This window comes from Leptonychotes weddellii, chromosome 6, assembly GCF_054177405.1.
Source record: "Leptonychotes weddellii isolate Sample4059 chromosome 6, ASM5417740v2, whole genome shotgun sequence".
Taxonomy (NCBI): domain Eukaryota; kingdom Metazoa; phylum Chordata; class Mammalia; order Carnivora; family Phocidae; genus Leptonychotes; species Leptonychotes weddellii.
Window position 1 is genome coordinate 112,709,942 of NC_138374.1, and position 23,714 is coordinate 112,733,655.

The 23,714-nt window shown below is 51.7% G+C and overlaps 1 protein-coding gene across 1 annotated transcript in view; it reads left to right on the forward strand.

Annotated features, from left to right (window-relative positions):
* Window positions 1–1,940: 1,940 nt before the first annotated feature.
* PKP1 (plakophilin 1) overlaps window positions 1,941–23,714 on the forward strand; it is a 49,475-nt gene continuing 27,701 nt past the window's right edge. The window contains exons 1-2 of the mRNA XM_081824976.1: window positions 1,941–2,407; window positions 12,659–12,765. Of these exons, the coding sequence (XP_081681102.1) occupies window positions 2,206–2,407; window positions 12,659–12,765 (309 nt within the window). The 5' untranslated portion in view covers window positions 1,941–2,205. The remainder of the gene's footprint in view (window positions 2,408–12,658; window positions 12,766–23,714) is intronic.

A 23,714-nucleotide genomic window follows, 5' to 3' on the forward strand; every position in this document is an offset into this window, starting at 1 on the left:
CTTCCAGAGGATAAGTATGGCCTTTCATAGCAACATAGGCTGTGCCAATCACCTCCTGCCAGGCCCTTCCACATGCCAGAGGTAGCAAACTTATCATTATTTAAAGACATAATTAACATTTATTATAGCTAGCATATTAGGTTTTAGATAGGCCAAATGCGTGATACAATGGAGTTGTATTTTTATGTGCTGTCATGTATACTTTATAGTACATTGGGGCCCTTATATAATCCGTGAGCACTGCACTTTAATGCCTGTTTTATAGGATTTTTATAAGGGAGGTCAGATAGTGTGGAGGGAAGAGCAGTGGCCCAGGAGTTACCAGGCCTGATTAGAATGAAGGCTTTGCCACATAGTAACTGGGTGACCGTGGGCAAGCTACCCCCTCTCTTCATCCGAAAAATTCGGACACTGGGCTGGATGATGTCTAAGGATCCATCCAGCCCTGACAGCCTATGGCTGGAAGCAGAATCTTACAATTTTAAGTGATGATAAAGGTGTATGGGTGTTGAGCCTTTGTACCTATGACATATTGTTGGTCACATCTCTGATTTATTTGACGCTAAGTTCTTAGGAACACAACCCTCAATTATAAAACTATCTCTATTGGAAACTATGATCTGCTTTACAATATTCTGCTCTGCACGTGGCTACCCCATGCATTATGGGGAGAAGGAGGGGCTCCCTGCTTATAACACCCACTTCTCAGGAAATGAGCAAGTGACCTTCATGAGGTCGCTGAGACTGTCACTCAAGTTTTGCAATCCTTCGCCCTATAATTCCTAACAAGCATAGACTCTGATGGCCCCTTCCTCTGCAGATCAGAAGGGCAAACTAAAAATGAAGTATGTGAGCTGTGAGCGTCAAATACAAAGGACAGCTAAAGGGACAGCTGTGAGAGTATAACACCGCTGGAGGACTCCCCAAAACTAAGGAGCTGATGGACTGCACTGCTACACAGTTCAGAAATGGTGTCCAGAAGGAGAATCCTGAGTCATCAAGAAATGCGTGAATTCTGTGACCATCTTTTGCTTAAGGAGGAAAGGCAGGGTGTGATGTCTTTTAGAAAGAGTTCCATCAACATGGTTTTTAAAATTCTCCGCTCCTGGTGTGAGCTACCTTCGTGCCTGGGACCATGCTCCATGGACATCACTATACATGTGTCCCCAGGGGTTTGTGTGTCTAGGAGAATGCACACAGAAGTGCCAGAATAGTAAGTCCCTGGTGGGGTAGTTTTATGGGGCAGGCAGCCTTCCAGGTTTCCAGGAAGGATCTGAGTAGGATACAAAATAGACTTAATTTACCTTAAGTTGGCTAGCTTTCATTCATTCGTCCATTCAAAAATGTTTTTTTATTGAGCCCCTAATATGCGCCAGCACCACTTTACAGGCTAAGTCTGGAGTTTCAGAGAGGATCCCCTGTTCACATGGCGTTTTCCTCTGGCATGCCCACACAGTGTGCCGTCTTGTATCTCCAGTCTGGTCCTTGGGCCTTCATGCCCCCACCCTGGTCCTCTGAGGTGGAAGCTGCCTTCGAGTAGAATGGCTGTCCCCATAGGAATGAGTACTCCCTTTGGACAGGGGCTGTGTCTCAGCCCGCGGCCTGGGAGCCCTCCGCCACAGGGCTGGTCTCTGCCATGACCTCGGGACAGAAGAAGGTGGACTTCTGGCTCTCCGGGGGGCGGGGGCTGGTCAAGAAAGACTCCTTTTTCCTCGAGAGAAGTCTCCCTGGGTTCCTGAGCTGAGCACATACTTTCTCCGTGAGGGAGCAGGGCCAGGACAGAGGGGCGTCTCCCTGGGGCCTCACCTCCTGCACGTCACGGGGCTGGGAAGCGAGAGAAAGGAGCGGAGGGCCGGGAGACGCCGAGGTCCCACACTCGGGCCTCGCAGCCCTGCCCCCCAGGAGCGCTCGCTCCCGCAGCGGCAGCGCCCTGCAGCTCGGCACCCGCGGCGGCGGCGGCGGCGCGCGGCCGGTGGAGTGGGTGGTGCAGGGCAGGGGTGGTATATCCAGTCCGACCGAGGGCGGGCCTCGCCAGTGCCAGCACGGGGACGAGCCGGGGCGGAGGCGCCAGGAGCCGCCGCCGGGAGCCTCACCAGGACCACTCACTCTATGGCCCTCGGGAGTCGCTGAGCACAGCAGAGCCGCAGCCGCCCGCCCGCCGCCCCTCGCCGCCCCTCGCCGGCCCGGCCCGCGCCTCCCGCCGCCATGAACCACTCGCCGCTCAAGACCGCCTTGGCGTACGAATGCTTCCCGGACCAGGACAGCTCGACGCTGGCTTTGCCTTCGGACCAAAAGATGAAGACGGGCACGTCGGGCAGGCAGCGCGTGCAGGAGCAGGTGATGATGACCGTCAAGCGGCAGAAGCCCAAGTCTTCCCAGTCGTCCACCCTGAGCCACTCCAACCGAGGTAAAGGTTCGGCGCCCCGCGCGACCCGTGCGCCTCGGCCCCGCGCCCCTCGGCCGCGCGGCGGGGACCGAAGCTGGCGCGCCTCCCGAGGCTGCGGGGAGGCGAGGGAGCGCGGGGTCTGCGCGGCCGGTCCGACGGGGTGCGGCGGCGGCGGGCGAGCGGCTGGCGCGCGCCCCAGGCTGGGGACGCGAAGGCGGGCTCGCGCGGCGGGGCGAGGGGGCCACGGCCAGGGGCGTCTCTCCGGCGCGCCGCGGTTGAGCATCGCCCGCGCGCCCGTGGACCCGGCACCCAGAGCCCGGGAGGCTTTCTTCCCCAAACTGCCCCCGGAACAGGCCCCGCCTCTCGGTCTCCCCAAGGCTGTGGGTCCCGCTCACTCCCCGCGGTGGCGCCAACGGCAGGTAGCCAGGTAGCCGGCGCCCAGGCCGGCAGGTTCCCTCTCCAGGTGGGACCAGTGCGTGGCCGCCGGGCCGGGCGAGGGAGTCACTGTGACCGGAGTTGGGGCTCAGGACAGGCACTGCGGGACCGGGGACCAGGCCTTGGAACGCCGCAGCGCGTTAGCGGGAGCCTCACACCCGGAAGAAGCAAGTCTGGTTGGAAGGTCAACCCAGGACCAGTGCGCGCCCAGAGGCTCCCCGAGGCCCGGGAAGGGCGGCTGCGGATGTCCTCTTCGCTCAGTAGCTAATGCAGAAGCTTTCTTTCCCACCGGATTCTCCCTACTTCACCTGGCTTAAGTAGGAAGGAACAAGTGTCAGGAGGAGGGTAGGAAATGAGGTTGGCAAGGCTGGAAATCCCAGAAGGCGCCCAGGGCTGAGCCCTCATGGTGAGCACTTGTCCAGTTCAGGTGCTCAGCCTGACCGGCCATCAGCCGGCTGTCCCCACTCGCGGTGCTGAGGTCCCCCAAGCCGGGAGCCTAGGAGAAAGGGCTAGGACCCCTGAAACTCAAGGAGGAAGGTACAATATCTGACAGGGGCATTTGTGGAGAATTTTTAGACCACATACTTTAATACAGAAGATTCCCAGTAAGAATTACACGCAAACCAGCAAACTCTCTGTTTACTGGTTTAGTTAAACTTAGTAAATGCTAATAAAGATTCTTCAGACTGTAAACCAGTACTGGTCAACCAAGACTGATTTATGGAGTCAGACCTCGAAGAGAGAGTAAGGGGAGTGGGGAGTAGTAAAGAGGAAGGAGGCAAAGGAGACAGATAGACCCCTGCCCATCTCCCACCATACACACACACACACACACACACACACACACACACACACTGGCTCACATTTCCTACTCCAGCTTGGTCTCTTTCCCTCTCTCTCTCATTCCTGAGTGGCCCCTGTGTAGAGCTGAGGGAGAGAAAATGGCTGGCCGAGGACTTCCCTGCACCCCAAACCTAAAGGTCTTTGCTGCTGTGTGTACCCTTTGCCCTGGCCTGGACTCCTGGTTCCTCTCCTGCCAGACTTCCACTCAAGGTCATACAGACTCCAGAGCATTTGCTTCCTCTTTTATTTGGTGCTTTGGTAGCTGCTTACTAGCCTTTTTTGGAAGTAGATTTGGGATAATTAAAAAAAAAAAAAAAAGTCCCCATTTCTGGGCACAGCCCAGTCACACCTCAAGGCAACCTACTCTCGGCATAAGACTTAGTTGTCCCTCTCCCACTCCCATGCCATCCCTGGCCTGAGCTCCAGGCTCACAGCTCCAGAAAAATCTCAAAAATCCCCGGTGTCCCAAACACCCCTTCTCCTTCCCAGCTATGGGGAGGCAGGCTAGTGTCTGTCATCATGCAGTGCTCTGTTTCTGACCTTGCCCCTTGTGGGTAACATCTACTCGGTGGGATCTCCTTCTCTCCATCCCAAGGTCCTCCAGGGGACTTCAGCCAGGTGAGGGTTGACTTCCTTGGCTAATGCATACCTCTCCAGAAACAGGCTTCTCCAAGGACTGACCCTGTAGGTGTGTCCCTTCTCCCCTCAGCTCTGGTGAGGTTCCCACAGGGGCAGTTTCCCCAGAGGCACCCTAGGTGGAAGAGGCAGTTGGGTCACTTGGAGCTGGTGTTTCTGGTTTAGCTGGCTTTGTTTTCATCAGATTTCCCCCTTCTCTTCATCAGAACCACCCAAGCATTCCCTATTTGCTCAGTGGCCATTCCTACTAAATTTGCTCTCTCTTTTTGTGTTGGTTTATACCCCATACACCTGCTCTGGTTGCTGGGAGGAGCGAGCTGGCAGTTGTGGAAGGACCATACCCTGGGTCATTGCCTTAACCGCCCCCCCCCCCGGACACCCTGGAATCCTCCTTCAAGAGGGAAGAGTCGAATTCTCTAGGGTGTTTGGTTCTCTTGGGGCCCCTGAATCCCACCAGGGCTCCCCGGGTTAAGAACACCCGCCCCAGAGAAGGCCAGCCACACCTCACGGGTTGCCTGGCAGGCAGCCACCACTCCTCATACCCCGTGAAGGACAGTCAGGAATCGGCCATGGGTGATCCCAGCAATAGAATCGGCTTTTCTCCAGAGTCTGCCCCCAAGAAGGTTCTCCTCTGTCTTGTCGGTGAGGGGGCATTGAGCCACCAAGGGCTCAGAGGGGAGCCCTGTGGAAGGAGCCTGACACTCCATACCTATTTCCACCCATGCCTTCCCCCAAACACAGCAGATGAGATAGATGCTTCGCCCTGGTCAGGATGTCCCCAGGGAGGGAGGAGGGGGCTCTGGGGTCTGGAGACCCTGCAGAAGGAGGCTGCTCTGAACCTGCCTGCCCATCTGGGTCTTTTTCTGAACTGGCCATTAAGTATTGCTCTCCTGTGCTTCCAGAGTGTCCTTGTGTGTGTGTGGCAGGGTGTCTTCTCAGACTGTGTGGGAAGCAGGAGGAAACCCAGGGGATGGGGCTGCTCAGCCAAAGATCTTTGCTAGGGAGACTTGAGCTGCCTGAGGCGGGAAGGTCCCTGTAGGTGCTCATCATGAGCTGCCCTGTTGGGGGGTCAAGGGCTAGTGCATCAGTTAGGCAGCCCAAAGGGAATGCTTTTCCACATTCAGGTTCTTTAGAACTTCATTTGGAACCTCTTCCTAAAGCTTAACTCGAATCCCATTTGGTCCAACTTCAGCAATCAATATCACCATGAATATACATCCCACACAAAGTCTACTGACACCAACTTTCTTTTTCGTATCACTTCTCGTTCCAGAGAAATCCCAGCACTAACAGTGTCATTGTCCTTGTTTGTCTCACTACCTGCTTAGACATCTGTGATTTTTTTAGTTTCAACCTTCTCCTTTCTTTTCAGAACTACCATTTCCTATCTAACATGGCCAAACCTGGATTTCTCCCTGGTCGGAGATAGGTTTGGGGCCACGCTGGGCTAGGGAAGGTGCCTGTTCCCCACTTCGTCATCCTGCATCTATCCCTCGCAGGGCAGTTACTACTTGAGGCCGTCCTAGGGGGCAGCCTTGTATTGGCTTGGTGGCCATGGCATGCACAGGTGAAGGTCCCTGCCTCGGGACCCCGCCTTTGTTGGCATTTCTGTATTTGCATTTGGCCGTGTCTCAGCATGAACCTCGGCCCGTGTGAGGTTCTGCTCATTCTAGTCTCTTGAAAGTTGTCCGTTCCTGACCACAGTCCACGAACAGACATCACTCCTGGCATTGTTTTCTCGGGACCAAAGCTGGCATGGGAGAAGGTAAAGGATGTCTGAGCTTTAACTTTTTCCAGCAGCAAAACATCCTAATTAAACTTCAAATGAACCAATTCCTGTTTCTTTACAATGTATCTTGGCTTGAAGCTGAGGTTTTACCAGAATTTCCGTTTGCCTGTTACAACACATACAAAAATGCCAAGTATTCCAGAATGTTTCACAGCAAATGCTGTTTCCTTGGACCCTGCTTCTTTGCTAAGTTCATTGGCAGAGGTTTAAAAAAGAAAAAAGAAAAAGAAACAAATTTTTCTCCCCACACACCAAATTATAAATATCAATAAGCCAATCGTTCCAGGTCTAAAAATCTGGAAACTACTTCTGCCATGGGGTATGACCCCTAGAAGATGTGTGATATTTGGACAAAATAAGATGGAAGAATGTTAGATATCCTCATGTGAAGTTCTTTGCAGGCGTGCACTGCGCATGGGCGCACACACATACACACATGTGTACCCACACCCATGCACGTACACGCCTGTAGGCATGCTTGCACACACACACCCAACCTTGCAGTTTGCACTGGTGCAGGAGTCCAGCCTGGTGTCAGGAGACCTGGGTTCTACCTGGATTGATTCCTGGCTGGTGTGTGATCTTGGGTAAGTCACTGCTTCTCTCTGGGCCTCTGCAACTGTACGAGATCAGATTAGATCATCTCCAAAGTGTGCTGTGATGGTAACCATCTCTGGAAATAGATCACATCACTCCCTACCTCTGCAGACCATTCCCCAAACTGTCTGTAGCTGTCCTACAAAAAGACTCCTCCCCTCAGTGAGTGTCCATCAAGGTTTCCCTCTTGTAAACATCCTAACATACCAAAAGCCATCCACTCTGCTGCTCTCAAACCTGGCTGCACATTGAAATCATCTGGGAATTTTAAAAAATGCGAATGCCTGCGTCCCACCCCCAGAGATTCTGATTTAGTGAGTTATGGGGGACAGTGCAGGCATCAGGACCCTTAAAATCTCCTAGGCAGTTCTGATGTGCAACTAAGTTAAGGAATCATTGCTCTGGTCCCCATCTTTCACTCACACTTAGACCCGGCATGAGGATCACCCTCATGAGATGCACACACATGTTCACACACACACAAACATACACACACATGCACGAAGATGGATAGACATCTAATACGGTAATTGCTGATGACAATGTTTTAGTCTGGATCCCCAGCCAGGTGGCTGCGTCCTGTTCTGACCTTTGTCCGCACGAATCCACCACCCTGCCCCCGTGCCGGCCCTGTTCCCACAAGACGCTCCCACCCGCTATCCAGTCCTTGAGTTTAGCGGTGGCCAGGAACAGACGATCAGGAAGAGAAGCGGGGCTGCCGCAGAGCGGGGCTTGAACACGTCCCAGCAGAGCTGGGAGGGAGAGGAGCGAACACAGGCTGTAGCAGCATCTCTGTTCTGTACACGTGCCCAGGAGAAGGGCGAGAACCACGCCAAAGTGCCAGGTGAGGGTGTGCTGAACTCCTTGCCCTCCTCAGGCATGGAAGCTTCCAGATAGGAATGTCCACAGTGCTCCCAGCTGGCCTGGGCAGAAGGAAATGGGAGGACATCTGGCCATTCCCCTCCCTTGGGCACCTGAACGTTCCCACGGGCACCGCTCCTGCCCAATCTTGACCATCTCGGAGGGACATCATCCCAGAAGTATCTTCAGGCAGTTCTTCCTAGTACCTCATTTAAATTCTTCTTGCTATGGGCCTAGCCTTACTGAGCACCATGGGTGAAAGTAATTTCAGGGGGTGAAATAAAAGCATTGTCAGGGCCAAAAGATAATGAGCTTCCTTTCCCAAGTGTTTTGTGTTGAGGAGCAGATGGGCTTTACTTCAATGGGGAAGCCAGAAGAGACATGGGCCTTATGGGACACAGATCAAGCAATAGATACACATCCAGTGCAGCATGCCCTGCGACAGCCCTCCTGACTAGCAAAGGAGAGGGATCTGGGGGAAGGAGGGAGTGGAGGGGAGGGGTTTCAGATGACCTCTGTCCCTGCGGGCAGCCTGTTCATCAGGCAGGCGGAAGTCATGAGTGCCTTGTCCAGGTAGACCCTGGTCCTGGGATCAGGAGTGGGGTGGGGATCTAGTGCAAGCAGAAGATCCCTTGCTTCAGGGAGTTCCCAGCCTCCTTGCTTTCTGGGAGAAAGGCCCGTAAGTACATGTGCATGTACACACACACACACACACACACACACACACACCCACACACCCATGTACAGAAGCCGCACTCCGTGGAACACACAAGCCAGCAAGGAGTGGGTAGAGCAGCTGGCCAGAAAGCTGACATGGTTACGCTAGAGGGCTTGGAGTGCCCAGAGCTGGGTGGGGTCACCTCTAGAAGAAGCTGATTTTTGTGCAAGGTTTTGAATGCCGGGAGAGGGTTTGGCTGAGAAGAAGAGAAAGAATGTTTCAGGTGCGGTGGGTGTGACTGATTTGAAAGCTTGGAAGGTGGAAAAGGATGAGTCATCCCTGCCAAGGTTTGCCTGTCCCCCTTGGAGAGAGAAGTCCGTGTATCCTAACAAAAAAGCTGCTTCCCTTTTCAAAGCTTTGGTGGGCGAGAAAGCTTCGCTGCCCCTGTGACACAAGAGAGAATCCGATAATCATCTCAGGCAGCGAAGGGAAGTAGCATCCAGGGATGCTGATGATCTGAGTGGTGGATTTTTTGAGATGGGTTTACACCCTGAAACCCTGACACAGATGAGACCAGCAGTGCGGACAGAGCTGCTGGAATGGATCGTACGCTGGAGGAAGCAATACGTTCTCGGAGACATTTGCTCTTCGACCTCGGGGTTCTGTGGGTGGGCATGTGCCTCCTGGGGACAATGCCCAAGTTGGACTATCAGCCAGCTCCACTGAGAAGCCCACGCTTTGCTTCTGGCATGTGCACCCTTCTGGAGGAAACAGTGGGAATGCAGGTGCTCAGCGACGAGAGTAGGGGTGATTCTGTGGGGTGAGCTGGGTGCTGGGATCACCTCCCCTTACCTCCTCCAACACCAAGGATCCTCCTCAAGGAGGTGACTGTGCCTGTTCTCAAGCTGCTCTCAGATCCTCTGTCTCCCTGGATTACCCCACCCACCAGGGACATTTTTGGGTGGGAGGAGGGCCTGGTTGAGTAGCCTTCCAGGACCCTGGTCCCATACTGCAGTTTGGGGGATGTGGAGCCTCCAGGCACCTAAGCACCTCACCATGAGGGGTGAATTGGTTGACAAAAAGGGCCCACTCAGTCCAGGTTTGGCCCACTCCAGCCAGAGCCATGCCCTGTGCCCAAGACCCCAGGGAAAGAAGAGACACGATGCTTGCTTCAGTGAGTGCCCGAAGTACATGATGGTGGACACTAGCACAGTCATGAGATGGAGAACCGACTGCACCTGCCTGTGCCCCTGTTCTGAGGAGGCAGTCAGCCAGGGGTGATGGGACCAGGTGGAGTTAATCAGGAAAGGCTCCCTAGAAATGAGTTGTGAAGAAGTCAGGGGACTCGATAGAGAAGGGAAAGCTGTCAGAGCTATTACCATCACTCTCACTGAGAACCCCCATGTTCTTGCTGTTGAACCTGACTTTCCAGGGGTCATGTGTACCAGCCAGACACCCTAGGGTCAGGAGAAGGGAGCAGCACTCTTATTAATAGAGCTCACCTCACCTCCTACCTGTATGTCTTTGGTCATCGGGCACAATGCAAAGTGTGACCTCAGGTAGGTAACTTCTCTGGACTCCTCCTCTACCTCAGAATCTTGGCCCCAAGTGCAGCTACCCTACTGCCAGAGAAGCAGCACTGGCTGGTGTGATGGCAGCCTCATTCTCACAAGGAAGCCAAGCAAAGCATCTTAAGGTGGGAGTCAGGTGATCTGACTCCCAATTGCAGATGGATCTTAGAGAGTGCCTTTAGGAGCCACCTGGAAGGGCCTGGAGGCCTTGGCCCCACCAGAAGTGAGTGTTATAGCCCACACCTGTCATCACTAAAGTCACCACTGGGACACAGGGACTGGCTTTTGGAAGGATAGGGCATTCCAGAGGTCTTATTCACCCCTGCCTCCGTGGCAGAGAACTCCCTACCTCCCACATGGAGATTATGTGAGAGGGAGGCAGGCAGGTGCAGGGCATGGAGGGAGGAGATGCTTCATCTGATGACCAAGAGGGTGAGTGATGTCACAGCTGACAGATTCCCTTTTGAGAAGAAGTGCAGGCCCCATGGGAGCCTGCCCTCCACTGAGCCTCCTGGGGATGCCTCCCCTAGCAGAAGGCCTCCCTGGGGCTCCACAGAACTCTTTGTCTGTCACCACCCCAGATTTTCCATCTAAAAGCAGCTGGCTGACCCACAGCTGCCCTTGGGTGAGACATCGCTGCTCACGGGGCAACAGCCAAGTGAACTCTGGCCCGTCAAACCCTGGAAGGGATGATAGAAGTAGGCTAGACAGAGGGGAGTCAGACGAGACCTGGCTGTCAGCTGCCTCAGGGCCTGACCGTGCATGCCTAGGGTCCTGGCTACAGCCCCTTCCCTGGTGTGAGCTGGTTCGGGATGGCTGAGCCCATGAGATGGCTTCCAGACTCCTCCTGACAAAGGCAGCCTTTCCAGGGGGGCAGCTTCCTGAGAAAGGAAGAGGAACCAACTGTCTGCACTCAGTAGGGGAGCTTGGATTAAGTCAGAGGCTCAGAAGAGTCCCCTCAGGAGTCAGGCCTGGGCCCGCAGGACACCTCTGGAAGGACCCCGAGGCAGGCAGCAAAGGAGATGGTGCTGTAGCCTTTGATGTCTCCCCATCTTCCTTGCAAGCTTCTCTGAATGCCACGGGGCATGCATGGGTTACTATAATCGCATGGCCATGGGACCCTGGAGCTGTGTGGGGCCTTTGGGGTATAGAGAGGCCAGCCCCTTCCTGAAGGGGCTGAAGCCCAGAGAGAGCAAGTGACTTGCCCAAATGTCAGAGCCAAGACCAATGTCAACACCTCTAGGCTTTCAGGGCAAGTTATCTCTGCCACAGCCGATAACCCTAATGGCCTGTTGATCCTCCATGGTGGCAGGGGAGGGGTGGGAATGGGAATCGGGGCAGTGGCCCCTCCTGTGTGCAACGGGGCGGCCCTCTGGCTGGCTTCAGACAGAGGAAATGGCACCGGGCAGAGATAGCTGGCACATTCCAAAGCTGCCGCCACACCGCGCTATTCCTTCTCTCAGCTCAAATGCTACCCCCCCACACCCACTACCCTAAAAAGGCTTAGGAATCTGAGTGCGTGTGATGTGGCAGATGGGAAGGAGCTAATTTGGCCAGGTAAGATCACTGTCAAACCCTTCCCCCTAGATAGGGTTTCTGATGCTGGAGTCTGGCCATCACTTCAGAGAAAAGAAGTGCTCATCCCCCTTAGGAGGCTCTCACTGGATCCCACTTTTCTTTTTTTCCCCAGAGGGCTCATCACATAAAACGAGTGTGGAGCAAGCCTTGCTCTGGGTGTCCAGGCCATAGAGCCCTGGCTTCCCCCTCATGCAGATCCCAGTGTAGGGAATGGGACCACAGGCAGGATGTGACTCAGGGTCCAGACAGCAGGGAAGGATGTGTTTAGACATAGGAGAGATCGCCCTGGGCAGGGCTGGACAGAAGAGGCTTCCCCAAAGGGATGAGATTCCGAACTTGGCCTTGAAAAAAGATAGGTGAGATCTGAATGTTGTGGCCAAGAAGGGAAGGCAGACTCGGCAAGGGGCACGGTGTGAGCAAAGTCACGGCCATGTCCCAGTCAGCCGTGTTCCAAGGACAGTAAGGCAGCCAACAGACCAGCTTTGGCAGAGTTGGGGGACTGTCCTTTAGGGCCCACCTGCCACTGGTGAAGGGGAGAAGGGAAGGCAGCCCCACCAGGAGCCCAAAAACCAGTTCGGATTTATGTGATTCAAAGCCATTTTGCCACTAATAACCCTAATGACACTCTGTCCTCTTATGGAGCCTGTCATTTGTGGGTCTCCAAGCACTCTGAAAACATTAATTAATCCTCACTGGGGCCTTTGAGGTTGGTGGCCACCCCCCCTTCACCATCTGGAGCACCTAGCAGATGAAGGAAGGGACAAAAGACCGCGTCGTCACTAGTGGGGGCCGGACGCTGAGGTTTGAAACCAGAGTCTTGCCCCGAACTGGACTCTGATCAGCCCTCACTGCTCTGTGGCTCTAACCTCGGGGCCCTGGACCTGGAATGCTGAGATCCTGCCAGTCCTCCCCCAGTGGGGAGCTTATCCTTGTGGAATGTGGAGTCATGATTCCCTGGAATGGAATGGCGATGCTCCATGGCCCTCCAGGCCAACTCCTGGCTTGTAGGTGTCAACTGACCCCAAGTAACAGGGAGACATTCAGTCAGCCCAGGAAGGGCTCAACCAGGATTTTCAGAGCTGTCCCTGCAGCAGTCGGCCTGGGTCCTTCCTTGGCCCTGACTGTGGAGGAGGTAGAGTAGAGAGACAGAGATGGCAAGCAGATGATGTATTTCCTATCCTCCTCCTTCAAGAGCTCAGCCCTGGTCTCCTCCACGGGGCATGGTGGACCTGGGTGCTGTGGGGAGGAGAGGTGAGTGAAGAGCACGGCCATCCCTGTCCTAACCCCCTGCCTTTGTCCTCAAGGTTCCATGTATGATGGCTTGGCCGACAATTACAACAACTATGGGACCACCAGCCGGAGCAGCTACTACTCCAAGTTCCAGGCGGGGAATGGCTCGTGGGGATATCCGGTAAGGAGCTGCTCCCATTCAAAAAGACCCAGAATGGTGGTCGGGATGGTTTAGGGTTTGTGGGAGAGCAAACCTGCATTGGTTGCTGAGAAGAGTGATACAGGGTGGGAAGGGGCTGCTTTGGTCCCTGAGGTGAGGCCCAGCAGCCCTGACCCAGTCCATTTGCTTGGCCATTACTTTATGGATGGCTGTTAGTGCAGTCTCCTATTTAGGTGATTGGATATTTCTGGATGTCTCAAATGAGAACGTTTTAGAAAAAGCATAAAGAAAAGAACATGTGTTTTAAGTCCATGTTCTAAAATGTCTGATATGATCATGGATTTGAGAGGAGCTTGAATTCTTAAGTTCCATTTGTAGATTAACTTAGATATTTCGAGGAAAATCGTAAAAAGACCTCTTGGCTCCGTATGTGCTGATGACCAAGGAGGGTGCTCTAGAAGTCCCCTGGGGCTGGGAGAGCATGTTCCCTGCAGTGACTCTTGGATAAGAGTGTACACGCTGGAGTGGAGTGTTGAGTTTATAAGTTGGACAGGGGCTCCTGACTGGCTCAGTTGGTAAAGCATGCGACTCTTGATCTCAGGGTCCTGAGTTTGAGCCCTACATTGGGCTTGGAGTATCTGTAAGTGTCTATGAGTTGGACAAACCTGGATCCAAATTCTAGCTCTGCTACTCACTAAGCATGTGACCCTGGGCAAGATATATCTACCTCTGGGCCTCAGTCTCCTCACATATAAAATGGGTATAACAAAGTCTACCTCGTGGGGTTATTGTCAGGATTAAATGAAATAATGAGCATAAAAAAAAAAAACTGGTGATCATCAGTCTTAAGGGTTTCTTTTTTAACTAACAAATGTAGAGATATTCTAGATCCTTTAATCCTAGCCCTGTCACTGTCTTTCTGTGTGATTTCAAACCACTATGCCCATCCATCCATTACTGAACAAATATTTATTTATCCCTGCCCCTGCACCAAGGTCTGTGGTAAATGCTGTGGTTCAACCATATAAAACACTGTAGGAGTTTTCCTCTACTTGAATATCAGGGGTATTGGGCTAAATGACACCCAGGTTTTCTCCCTGTCTCCAAATTCTGTGACTTTCATTTATTTTTGCTAATTCCAACATTAGCCTGAATGGCTTTTGGGAATTCTTTTGTGGGACATTATGCGGATGGAGCGAGAGGCTGCTTTTTCCATGAGAATCTGGGGTGCGGTCTTCTTGGGGCTCCAGGTTTCAGTGGCATTTGCTTCGAATCCACATTGTTTACAGATGTCACCCCTAAGTTTTGGGGTTCTGGACAAGGGAAAGGGTGGGTGGTTTATGAATCAGGTGTTCTTTTTGTTGTCAGTTTGATCCTTCCTTCCTAAGTTCTTGTTGGGGCTAACTGGGGAGTATTTATCTTTCTTGCATGTTCCAGGTTAGGGACCAGAGGGTAGAATTAACTGGGTTTCCTGCAAATTTATTCCCCTCCCATATTTCTGATTTTTTATGTCAATTGATACCATAAGGGCAACATATAGACAGCTGACTGAGCCCATAAGCTGACAGATCAGGCACAGATGTGGATAAAGTGCTTTGACATTGAGAGTGATGACCAGACAAAAATCTGACTTAGAGAAAATGACTTAGTAATGCCGTATAAAGGCTTATATGAGACCCAGGGAAGGCAGATCACTGGACTGGACCAGCAGTCAGAATGAATAATCGTGCTGACTGGGTGGATGTTACAAGTCTTTACATATATTTTGTTACAAATCAGAACCTCGAAAGCTTAGCTAGGTTCTAGCCCAGGTTCTACCACTCCATGGCTCTGTGACTAGATAAACCTCTTAACTTCTCTGGGTATCAGTCTTCTCATCTGTAAAATGGGAATGAGGATATCTGTGTGTGTACTTCACCCACAGGTTGATGTTACATTAACAGTGAAGTGTTATCAGATGGGCAGTGTGGGGTCATTACACATGGAAATTTGTAACCAAGAACTGCAAAGGAACTCTTTCAGAGGTCTTACTTTAAAAAAAAATCTCCACCTGGCCCATGTTGGGCATTTCTTCTGGTTAATCAACTTAGTCTTCAGTAATCTCAGCAGCTCCTGATGCTCCCAAACTGCCCCCACTCGTCCCTCCGCCTGTTTTCTGACAATCCATGAAAATGCCTTCCCTTTCCCGTGCCCTAAGGCCCAACCCTCCTTGCTCCTTCTTCGCTGGCGGGACTTCAGACATGACTCATGACAGGGTAGCTGCTGAGGCATGTCCTGTCTCCTCTCAGCTCAGGAGGGGCTATGGGAACGGTGAAGAGCTGAGCACACATGAGGATTTGGCAGAGGGAGGCGGCAAGGTAGGGAGGAAATGGAATAATTGATACAGGAGCCAGGCATATAATCAGCCAAGGACGGGGCAAACCCAAGCAGGGCCAGGACTTAGGGAGAGGGAGAGAGGGACAAAAGGTAATAGAGCTCGGTGGCGGTGAGATAATCTATGCCCGTGGGATTTTCCCATGGCCGGCACAACTGACAGAGGACCATTTCCTCTCCTCCCTTCTGGTGAAACCAATATGGCGGCAGAAGGCAGGGAGTGAGGGGAGCAGAATGTGGTTCATCTGCACGAGCCTCGTCAGTGGGTTTCAGCAGTTGCTGAAAGCTGCTGAAGGACCGTTTCCTGCAGATACTTCACGTTCATGCCGTCAGCCAACTTGTATTGAGCAACTCGGGGGCAGGGCAGGGAGCGAGGCACACTGCAGACTCCCAGATGAGGAGATTCGGTCTTTGCCCTCAGTGAACTTGCAGTCGAGTTGGGAGAAGCATGGAGGTCAAAGGACAAGTCAAATGCAGCCATTATTTGCTCTTCTGGACTACTGCATCAGTTCTGCCATTGCTCAAAATATTTCCAGACCCTCTAAAAAAATTTTTCTTTTAAACACAACTATCGGTGTGTTTAAAAAATGTAAGAAAACCAGCCTTATTTCTTTACTGTCGTGACCTGTATTTGACCAGAAACAATATTAGCCACTTTGAGCACCTCACTTTTCAGATTTAGCTCCAGTTCCAAATATCAAATGAACTTCAAATAACAAAGATCGGTCACCATGAAGTATATATGTTATTTAAATATGCAAAGGATCTGCAGGCAGTTCCAAAATGAAAGTTCTAAAAATCTTTAAAAAGCAGTGGTGTTACCTTATGATTTGACCTTATATTTTATATTAGCAATAGTCTTCTAATTTAAATAGATGTAAAACTGTACCATTTATAGTCTATGATCACTTATATCACAAATTAAGAAAATTGAACCAAGAGAGTCTTATCATAACATAAAACTTACATTTAATCTGACACACAAAAAGCATCAAGGGGCTTAAGGACAAGGGAAGATTGATCCAAAGATTGATCAATCCAAAGTTGATTGATCCAGTCAACTCTCTGCCAGCCGTTCCACCCTCCTCCTCCTTCAGAGACACAGCAGGAGCCCCAGGGTGGCACAGACCTCAGGGAGAGGGAGGAGCGGGGGGAGGTGGGGCAGGATGGGGCAGTTTTTAGCCTCCCTGCTCAATTTCTCGGATAAACAGACTCTGCTGTTCTGCTCCAATTCTCAGGACCAGACTAGTGAAATATTAGGGCCCCCGGGGGGCTGACACTTTACAGCTGAGGATATCCAGGTCCAGAGAGGGTGAATTACTCAGCAAGGGTCACACAGCTGCTTAATAGGACAGCAGACTGGACCCCCGGCCTCCTAACTCCTAGTCTAATGGAGTTTTGTTCTCATTACTCCAGACTTTTGGTGGTCCTTTTATGTGGGGTTTTTGTTTTGGTTTGGTTTTTGTTTTTGCATCTCAATCTTTTAACACCACAACTGTGTTTTAGGGACCTGCAAGAGAGTTTGGATCCCTTAATTTCCTCCCTCCTCCTGTCCCCCAACCAAGCCTACTCTTTCCTTGAGGAGCCAGCCTCCCTCAAAAGAAGCAGAGAGCAGCCATTTCTTCCTTCCTAAACTCAAGCTGGATTCACTCAGCCCTAAGGATTAATGGGGGTCAGGGCAGAGGTGCCAAATAAAATGCAATAAAATACAGTACTTGGGACATATTTACACTAAAATATTATTTGTTGTTTACCTGAAATTCAGATATGGCATTTTTATTTGCCAAGTCTGGCATCCCTAGGTCAGGGTATCTTCCCACACATTCCCTGTAATAAAAACAGGAATCCCTTAAGTGCTCCTCTCCTAGGCCAGGGACACAAACAGAATTACTTCAGGCCATAGCCACTTCTGGTGAGAAAGTGGAAGCTGTTTGACTCCTGTTAGGGGACCTTGTAATGGGTCCCTCAAATACCTTCCTCTGGGTCAGCTGAGACCAAGATGAGGGGAGTAGAGAGCTCAAGGCACTGGAAGGCACAGCCCTTCCATTCCAAAGCTGGAAGTGGGTTCTTATCGCAGGGTTTGTCAAGATGAAGCTGAGGCAAGTGGACAATTTTGATTTCCAGGGAATGTTTCTGGATTAAGACAGTTACTCCTTTTCTATCATCTCCAGCTCGAACAGATTTTCCTACTCACAAATCAGGAAGCACATCTTGAGCATTCAGGTCTTCTAGGAGTCACGTCAAGTGAGATGTTCTTTGGTTATGGATTGAACTAGATCCTCCTGCCCAGGAGTTGATTTCTAGGAGAGAGAAGCCATGTGGGCATCGTCAGCCAAGAGGTCTGGGCTAGGGCACACCTGGGGTGCCGCCATATTGAATCCCTCAACCGTGCTCAGTTAAATCCAGCCCCGTGCTCCTGAGGGTGAGAATCCCCAGGAGTATAACCAGGGAAAACTCTGCCTTTGTCCTGTTTATTGACCCCATTTCTCTACTTTAATCCAGGATTCACTGGTAAATCTTTCTCCCAAACCCTTCTTAGCTGAACTCGCCTAACAGATATGTCAGTATTTGATGATCCACCCATGACAGAGTTTTGTAGACAACGTGCTAGGGACCCTCACCGTGAGAAGAAGTGATCCTGCCCAGTCGAAACCTGAAGCCACCTGGGTGGCCCATTTTTACAGATGAGAGGGCTGGGGTTGCATGAAGCTCCCATAGGGGATGGGAAACCCAAGCACAGTGTTCTCCAGTTAGCTGTGTGGTTGGAGTGTCCACAAAGGCTGGGTGGGCCTTGGGCCAGGGACTACAGAGGAGGGGCCAGAGAGAAACATGACATGATCCTTGCCCTTGAAGCAGAGAAAGAGACCATCTTTACCAATGCACAGTTAACACAGTCTATTCCCAAAAACAGCTTGGTGTAGAGGAATAAACCTTGAACTTCAGCCAGGAACTTTGGATCCAAATCCTCGCTTTGCTCCTTTACTGGCTATATGACCCGGGCAAGTTCTTAACCTGACTGAGACTCAGCTTGCCCATCTCTAAAATGGGTGAGAATTCCTATTCCAAAGCAGTAAGGGGTTGTGGCTCTGACATGTCAGATCAGTAGTGGGAGGCCTGAATTCTTGTCTTAGCTGGGCTACCACAAACTGAGGGATCTGGGGTGGTCTTCACCTCTCCAGACCTTGGCTCTCCCATCCAGGGAGCAAGGCAGGGGGATTAGATCTGAGAGAAGGACCCATTCAGCTCTAGCTTCTCAGGGTTCTGTGTGACTTGAGAGCTGAGTCTGAGTAGCTACAGGACTCCGTAGCCAAAGCCTACATGGAGGTCTCCCTGGAAGCAGGGGCAGGGGCAGGTCTTCCTGCTAAGACCTCTCACCTCAGGCCTCCGGAGGGATAATGGCTTCTGCACTTCCTCCCTGCTTTCATCTGAGCATCTCCAAGCACCAGGAAAACAGCAGTTAATTAACCTTTGCAACAGGCTGGAAAGGTGATAGGACCTCATTTACTTTGGCTTTACAGAGAGGAAATAGACATGGCAAATGGCTCCACCTCGTAACTATCCTGACTTAAAACTCGGGCTCCACCTCCTCCCCTGCTCCCATTTCTCAGCTCTGAAGGTCACTTGGGGCCCCTGGGCTCCTTTGGCAGCACCGGCCGGGCCTCTGTTCTTGAAAAGTCCAGGGGAGGGGCACCTGGGTGGCTCAGTCGGTTAAGCGTCTGCCTTCGGCTCAGGTCACGGTCCCAGGGTCCTGGGATCGAGCCCCGCATCGGGCTCCCTGCTCGGCGGGAAGTCTGCTTCTCCCTCTCCCACTCCCCCTGCCTGTGTTCCCTCTCTCGCTGTCACTCTGTCAAATAAATAAATAAAATCTTAAAAAAAGAGAGAGAAAAGTGCAGGGGAAGGAAAGATAGGGTGGGTACAGGCTTCTTCTCCAAGAGGGAGTGATTGATGTGTTTGCCAAGTCAGTATCCCCACTGCCAGGCCGTGACTCACTCCCACTCGGCCTGGGAGATAGGAGGGTCCCATGAGGCCCCCAGGCTCTCACCCAACAAGAAGAGACAATGATCCTGCTTGCTGAAGGACAGAATGTGCCCGAGAGCGTGAGGCGCGGGAGTGAGAGCTGGCCCGGCCGGCTCTGGGGCACCCCTCCCTGTGGAAAGCCGTCGCATGCCTTGTGGCATGTTTTCACAGACACCTTGCTGAGGCTACAGACACGCCTAGGGAAGAAGCTGTGGCCAACAACTGGATCTGGGGTGTCCCTTGGGGAGGGGCCCTCCTTCATAAGCTGTAAGCCACTGGAGGGGCTCGGCTTTCCACGTGAGAAGTTCCACTGCCTTTGAACTGGAGCCAGAAGGGACGGGCTTCCTTTAGTGCTTGACTTCCCTGCATGGCTGACTCCAGCCCCTCGGGGAGGCCCGAGACTACCTCCTCCTGGCTGAGGCTCGGGCAGGCCAGGGAGGACTCTTCAGAGGCCAGAGATAAGGCGGAGGAAAGGAAGAAGCGCTGGCCTGGCCGTGGGCTTCTCAGAACATCACTGCCCCGGTGACTGCTGCTGGGACTCCCCTCCCGGCCGGGCCTTGGGCCCATCAGCAGACGAGACAGTGGCTCAGGCCATCTCTTCAGATCCTGTGGCCTTCCTCGAGGGCGAGGAATCGGGGAATGCCTCCCGTGTCCGCACCATGGGCTTGCAAAGGGAAGGGAACGTGGTTCCAGCAAGTACGTGCCAGTGGCATCCAAGGGTGGAGGAAACCAGGCCAGGCTCCTGGAAGAGCTGAGCTTGGAACGGGGTATGAAAGGAGAGGATGTGCGCAGAGGAGAAACGCTCCTAGGCCTGGGGCTCGGTCTGACAGTAGCTCTTGGGCCCTCTTTTCTGACTGATCCCCCACCAAGGAGGGCGGCTGTTTGCCTCTTGCCAGCTCCAGAGGCCTCATAAGCCTCCCTGGCCTCCTGCCACCAATTCCTGGGGCCGCAGGACCGGTGATGCCCTCTGAGCTCAGCGAGCCTACCGCCCACCCCAGCCTTCTGCCCCTGAGGAGCACAGGACCCAGGAGAAGGCAGTGGGGACCCTCATGGGGGACGGGAGGCCAGACGATTTGGCCGGAATGCTCAGGGACAGAGGTTAGAGTCAGGGGCTCAGGGGGGCAGCGATAGAGCTGGTGGGCCGCATCGGGCTTTGCCGGCCCTGGGCACAGTCATTCAGCAGCTGGCCCTTCTCAGACGGCACGTCTCTCCTCAGGAGAGATGACAGAGCTTCTTTTACATCTTCCTTCAGCTTAATCTGTCAGCAAGTCTCCACAAATACTTCACTCGATTTGCAGAGAGCTCTGAGTTTAGGGCAAGGCCGGGGTGGATAGTGTGAGGCGGCTGACCGTCTGGCCCCGTGGAATGGAATTAGGCCTTCTTCCGAGAAGGAAGGTGGCCTGAGTTGGTCACTATTCTCACCTTCCTTCTCACACACATATTCAAAGTAGAGCCTCTGAAACGTTTACAGGGAAGATTGGAAGAATCAAGGATAATTGTAAACTTTATTCTGCTCCAGAAAAGAAATTGGTGGAGTTTTGTTTGGGGCCTGATGTTTTGTGTGTTTGGTTGGTTGGTTGGTTGGTTGGTTTGGGGTTTTTTTTTTTTTTTTGGTCCTGACAAGAACGAATCTACTCAACCAACAAGTCTTTAAAGTCCTAACACTATAGTTAAAAGCAACTAAAGGAGGAAACAAGAGCATCAGAGAGGATGTCATTCAAAGCTAACCTAAACCTCTGCAGGCCTCTGTTCCCTCAGCTATAAGTGGCAGGGTGGGGAGGCCTCCTTCCCCAGCTCCAGCCCCAGGCCCCAGAAGGAGCAGAAGGTCTGGGCAGCCCCCCCCCACCCCCGCCCAGGTTCTGGGGTGAGCAGGCAGGTGGCAGCTCACCAGGCGGCCACAGCCCCACCGCCTTCATCTGCAGCTGGCTCTCACAGGGGAAGAACTCCCATCTTCAGCATCCCTGTCATTTAATAATCCCTTGAATTGGTGCAGCATTTTGAATTTACCCAAAGTGTTCATGTTTTTATTTCCCCACTTGATTCCTCCGTCTTCGTGAGATCGGTAGGTGTTCTCCTTCTTCTTCTGATGTTCTGTGCTGGGAAATCAAGCTGCAGAAAAGTGCAGGGACTTGCCCGGTACCTCACAGGTAGACTTGGCAGAACTGAGTCCAGAGCCCAGTGGGCTGGAGTGACTCAGGATCTCCTCTCCTGCCAGGCAAGCTGCAAATGCTCCAAAGCCAGGAAACGGAGGGGGGGACATAAAGGAGGTCCACGAAAACACAGCCCCGGGTAGATCTTCTGATGCCTCTTTTCTGGTTTGAGAGTTTTCCTTTTGTCACAGAGCTCAGCGAGACAACTGCTGCAGCATTTCCCAAGTGGGTGGAAGAGCCACCCCCACCCTTCGCTAGGGTGAGGCTCAGCATTCTCCCCCAGGGCCCTGACAAGTCTCTACGGAGGCCTTCCTGCCCCAGGAGAGCAAACTCAGCTGAAAAACAAAATCAAATCAGGTGGGGGGTGGCAGGGAGGGGTAGTAGAGACATGGCTGGGAAGAGAAGCAGCTCTGGGGCTCTAGACCCCCAGCACTCCCCTCCTACTCCCCTGCAGAGCTCACAAGGGTGTGGCCTGAAGGGGATGAAGGTGGGGTTTGTGGGGTTTGTTCAGAAGCACTGAGCTAGGTTGGGAAGGAGGCTGTGACTTCAGTGGTGGCTGAATCCTAGAATGCCAAAGTCCGAAGAAGCCTTGTAGGGCACTCCGTAGCTGGGGAAACAGGATCAGAAAGGTGAGGTGACTGCCCAAGGCTGCACAGCCAGACAGGGAAGCACCAGGACTGGGACCCCGAACTCCAGACTCCTCGCGCCCGATCTCCCTGACGCCTTGCCCAGAGCACCTTGTCACACTGTTGCATCTGGGCACCCTTGCCACTGTGGGCCCCAGTGTTTCCCAAACCTGGGTCATTTGCAGTCTGCTGTCACAATTTTTATGAAATCATCAACCAGCTATGATTTATTTCTGATGTACTTACTTTTAAATTTCAAGAGAAATTTTCAAAGGAAAATTTATATCACTAACTCAAAAGTGAAAAAAAAACCCCCCCCAGTATTCTTTGCCATAGATGAAGGCTAACTGTAACTTAAAACCAATAATAATAAATAGAATAAAAACAAATCATTATTTAATTCCTGCTAGATAAAGCTTTTTTTTTTTCTTTCTGCTCAGAAAGAGAGGCTGGCAAGTGTTAAAGAAACATGTTGGCACCAACCTAGACTTTCTCCTTGTGGTGATCAAATGGAAAAAGGAAGCGCTTTCCATGTGCGCCAGTGTTGGTTATTGTGGTGCCTTAAATGCTCTGATGTCACCTCACAAACACCAGCGGTGCCTGTCCCACCCTTGGGGAGATTCTGGGTCACAAACTCATCATGCAGGATAATTTTCCTAAAGCTGGTCCAGCAGGTCAGGTAGAGCGACAGAGCGCAGCCCCCTCTCCAAGGTGACCAGCCACATGCCCGACTGAATAGTTTTGTTTTTTTTTTAGGGAGCATTTTAAAATGATATTTTTTTTAACCTTTTGACCCCCTTCACTCATTTCCCCAGCCTCCCACCCACCCCCCAACTTCTGGCAGCCAACAGTCTGTTCTCTGCATCTATAGGCTTGATTTTTGTGTATTTGTTCTTAGGTTTTTGGGTTTGGGGGGATGGGTTTCAGATTCTACATATAAGAGAGGTCATATGATAATTGTCTTTCCCTGTCTGACTTATTTCACTTAACATAATACCCTGAACGTCCATCCATGGTGTTGGGAACGACAGTATTTCATTCTTTTTATGGCTTCATAATACTCCATTGTACGTATACATACGCCACAATTTCTTTATCCATTTATCCATCGATGGACGTTAGGTCGTTCCCATGTCTTGGCCATTGTAAATAATGCTTCAGCGAACACAGGGAATGCACATATCTTTTCAAGTTAGTATTTTCATTTTCTTTGGATAAATGCCCCAAAGTAGAATTGCTGGATGACAGAGTAGTCCTATTTTTAATTATTTAAGGAAACTCCATCCTGTTTTCCACCAGTTTGCATTCCCACCAACAGTGCGCAAGGGTCTCCTTCTCTCCACATTCTCGCCAACATTTGCTATTTCTTGTCTTTCTAGCCATTCTAACAGGTGTGAGGTGATATCTTGTTGTGGTTTGATTTGTATTTCCCTGACAACTAATGATGTTGAGCACCTTTTCATGTACCTGTTGGCCATTTGCTTGTCTTCTTTGGAAAAATGTCTATTCAGATCTGCCCATTTTTAAATCAGATTTTTGTTTGTTTTTTCCTATTGATTTGTATGAGTTCTTTATATATTTTGGGTACTAACACCTTATCAGATGTATGATTTGCAAATATTTTCTCCCATTCAGTAGGTTGCCTTTTCATTTTGTTGATGGTTTCCTTTGCTATGCAGAAGGGCTTAGAATAATGTAATCCCACTTATTTATTTTTGCTTTTGTTTCTTTTGCTTTGGTGTCAGATTCAAAAACCATCACCAAGATCTAGTCAAGGAGCTTACTATGTTTTCTTCTAGGAGTT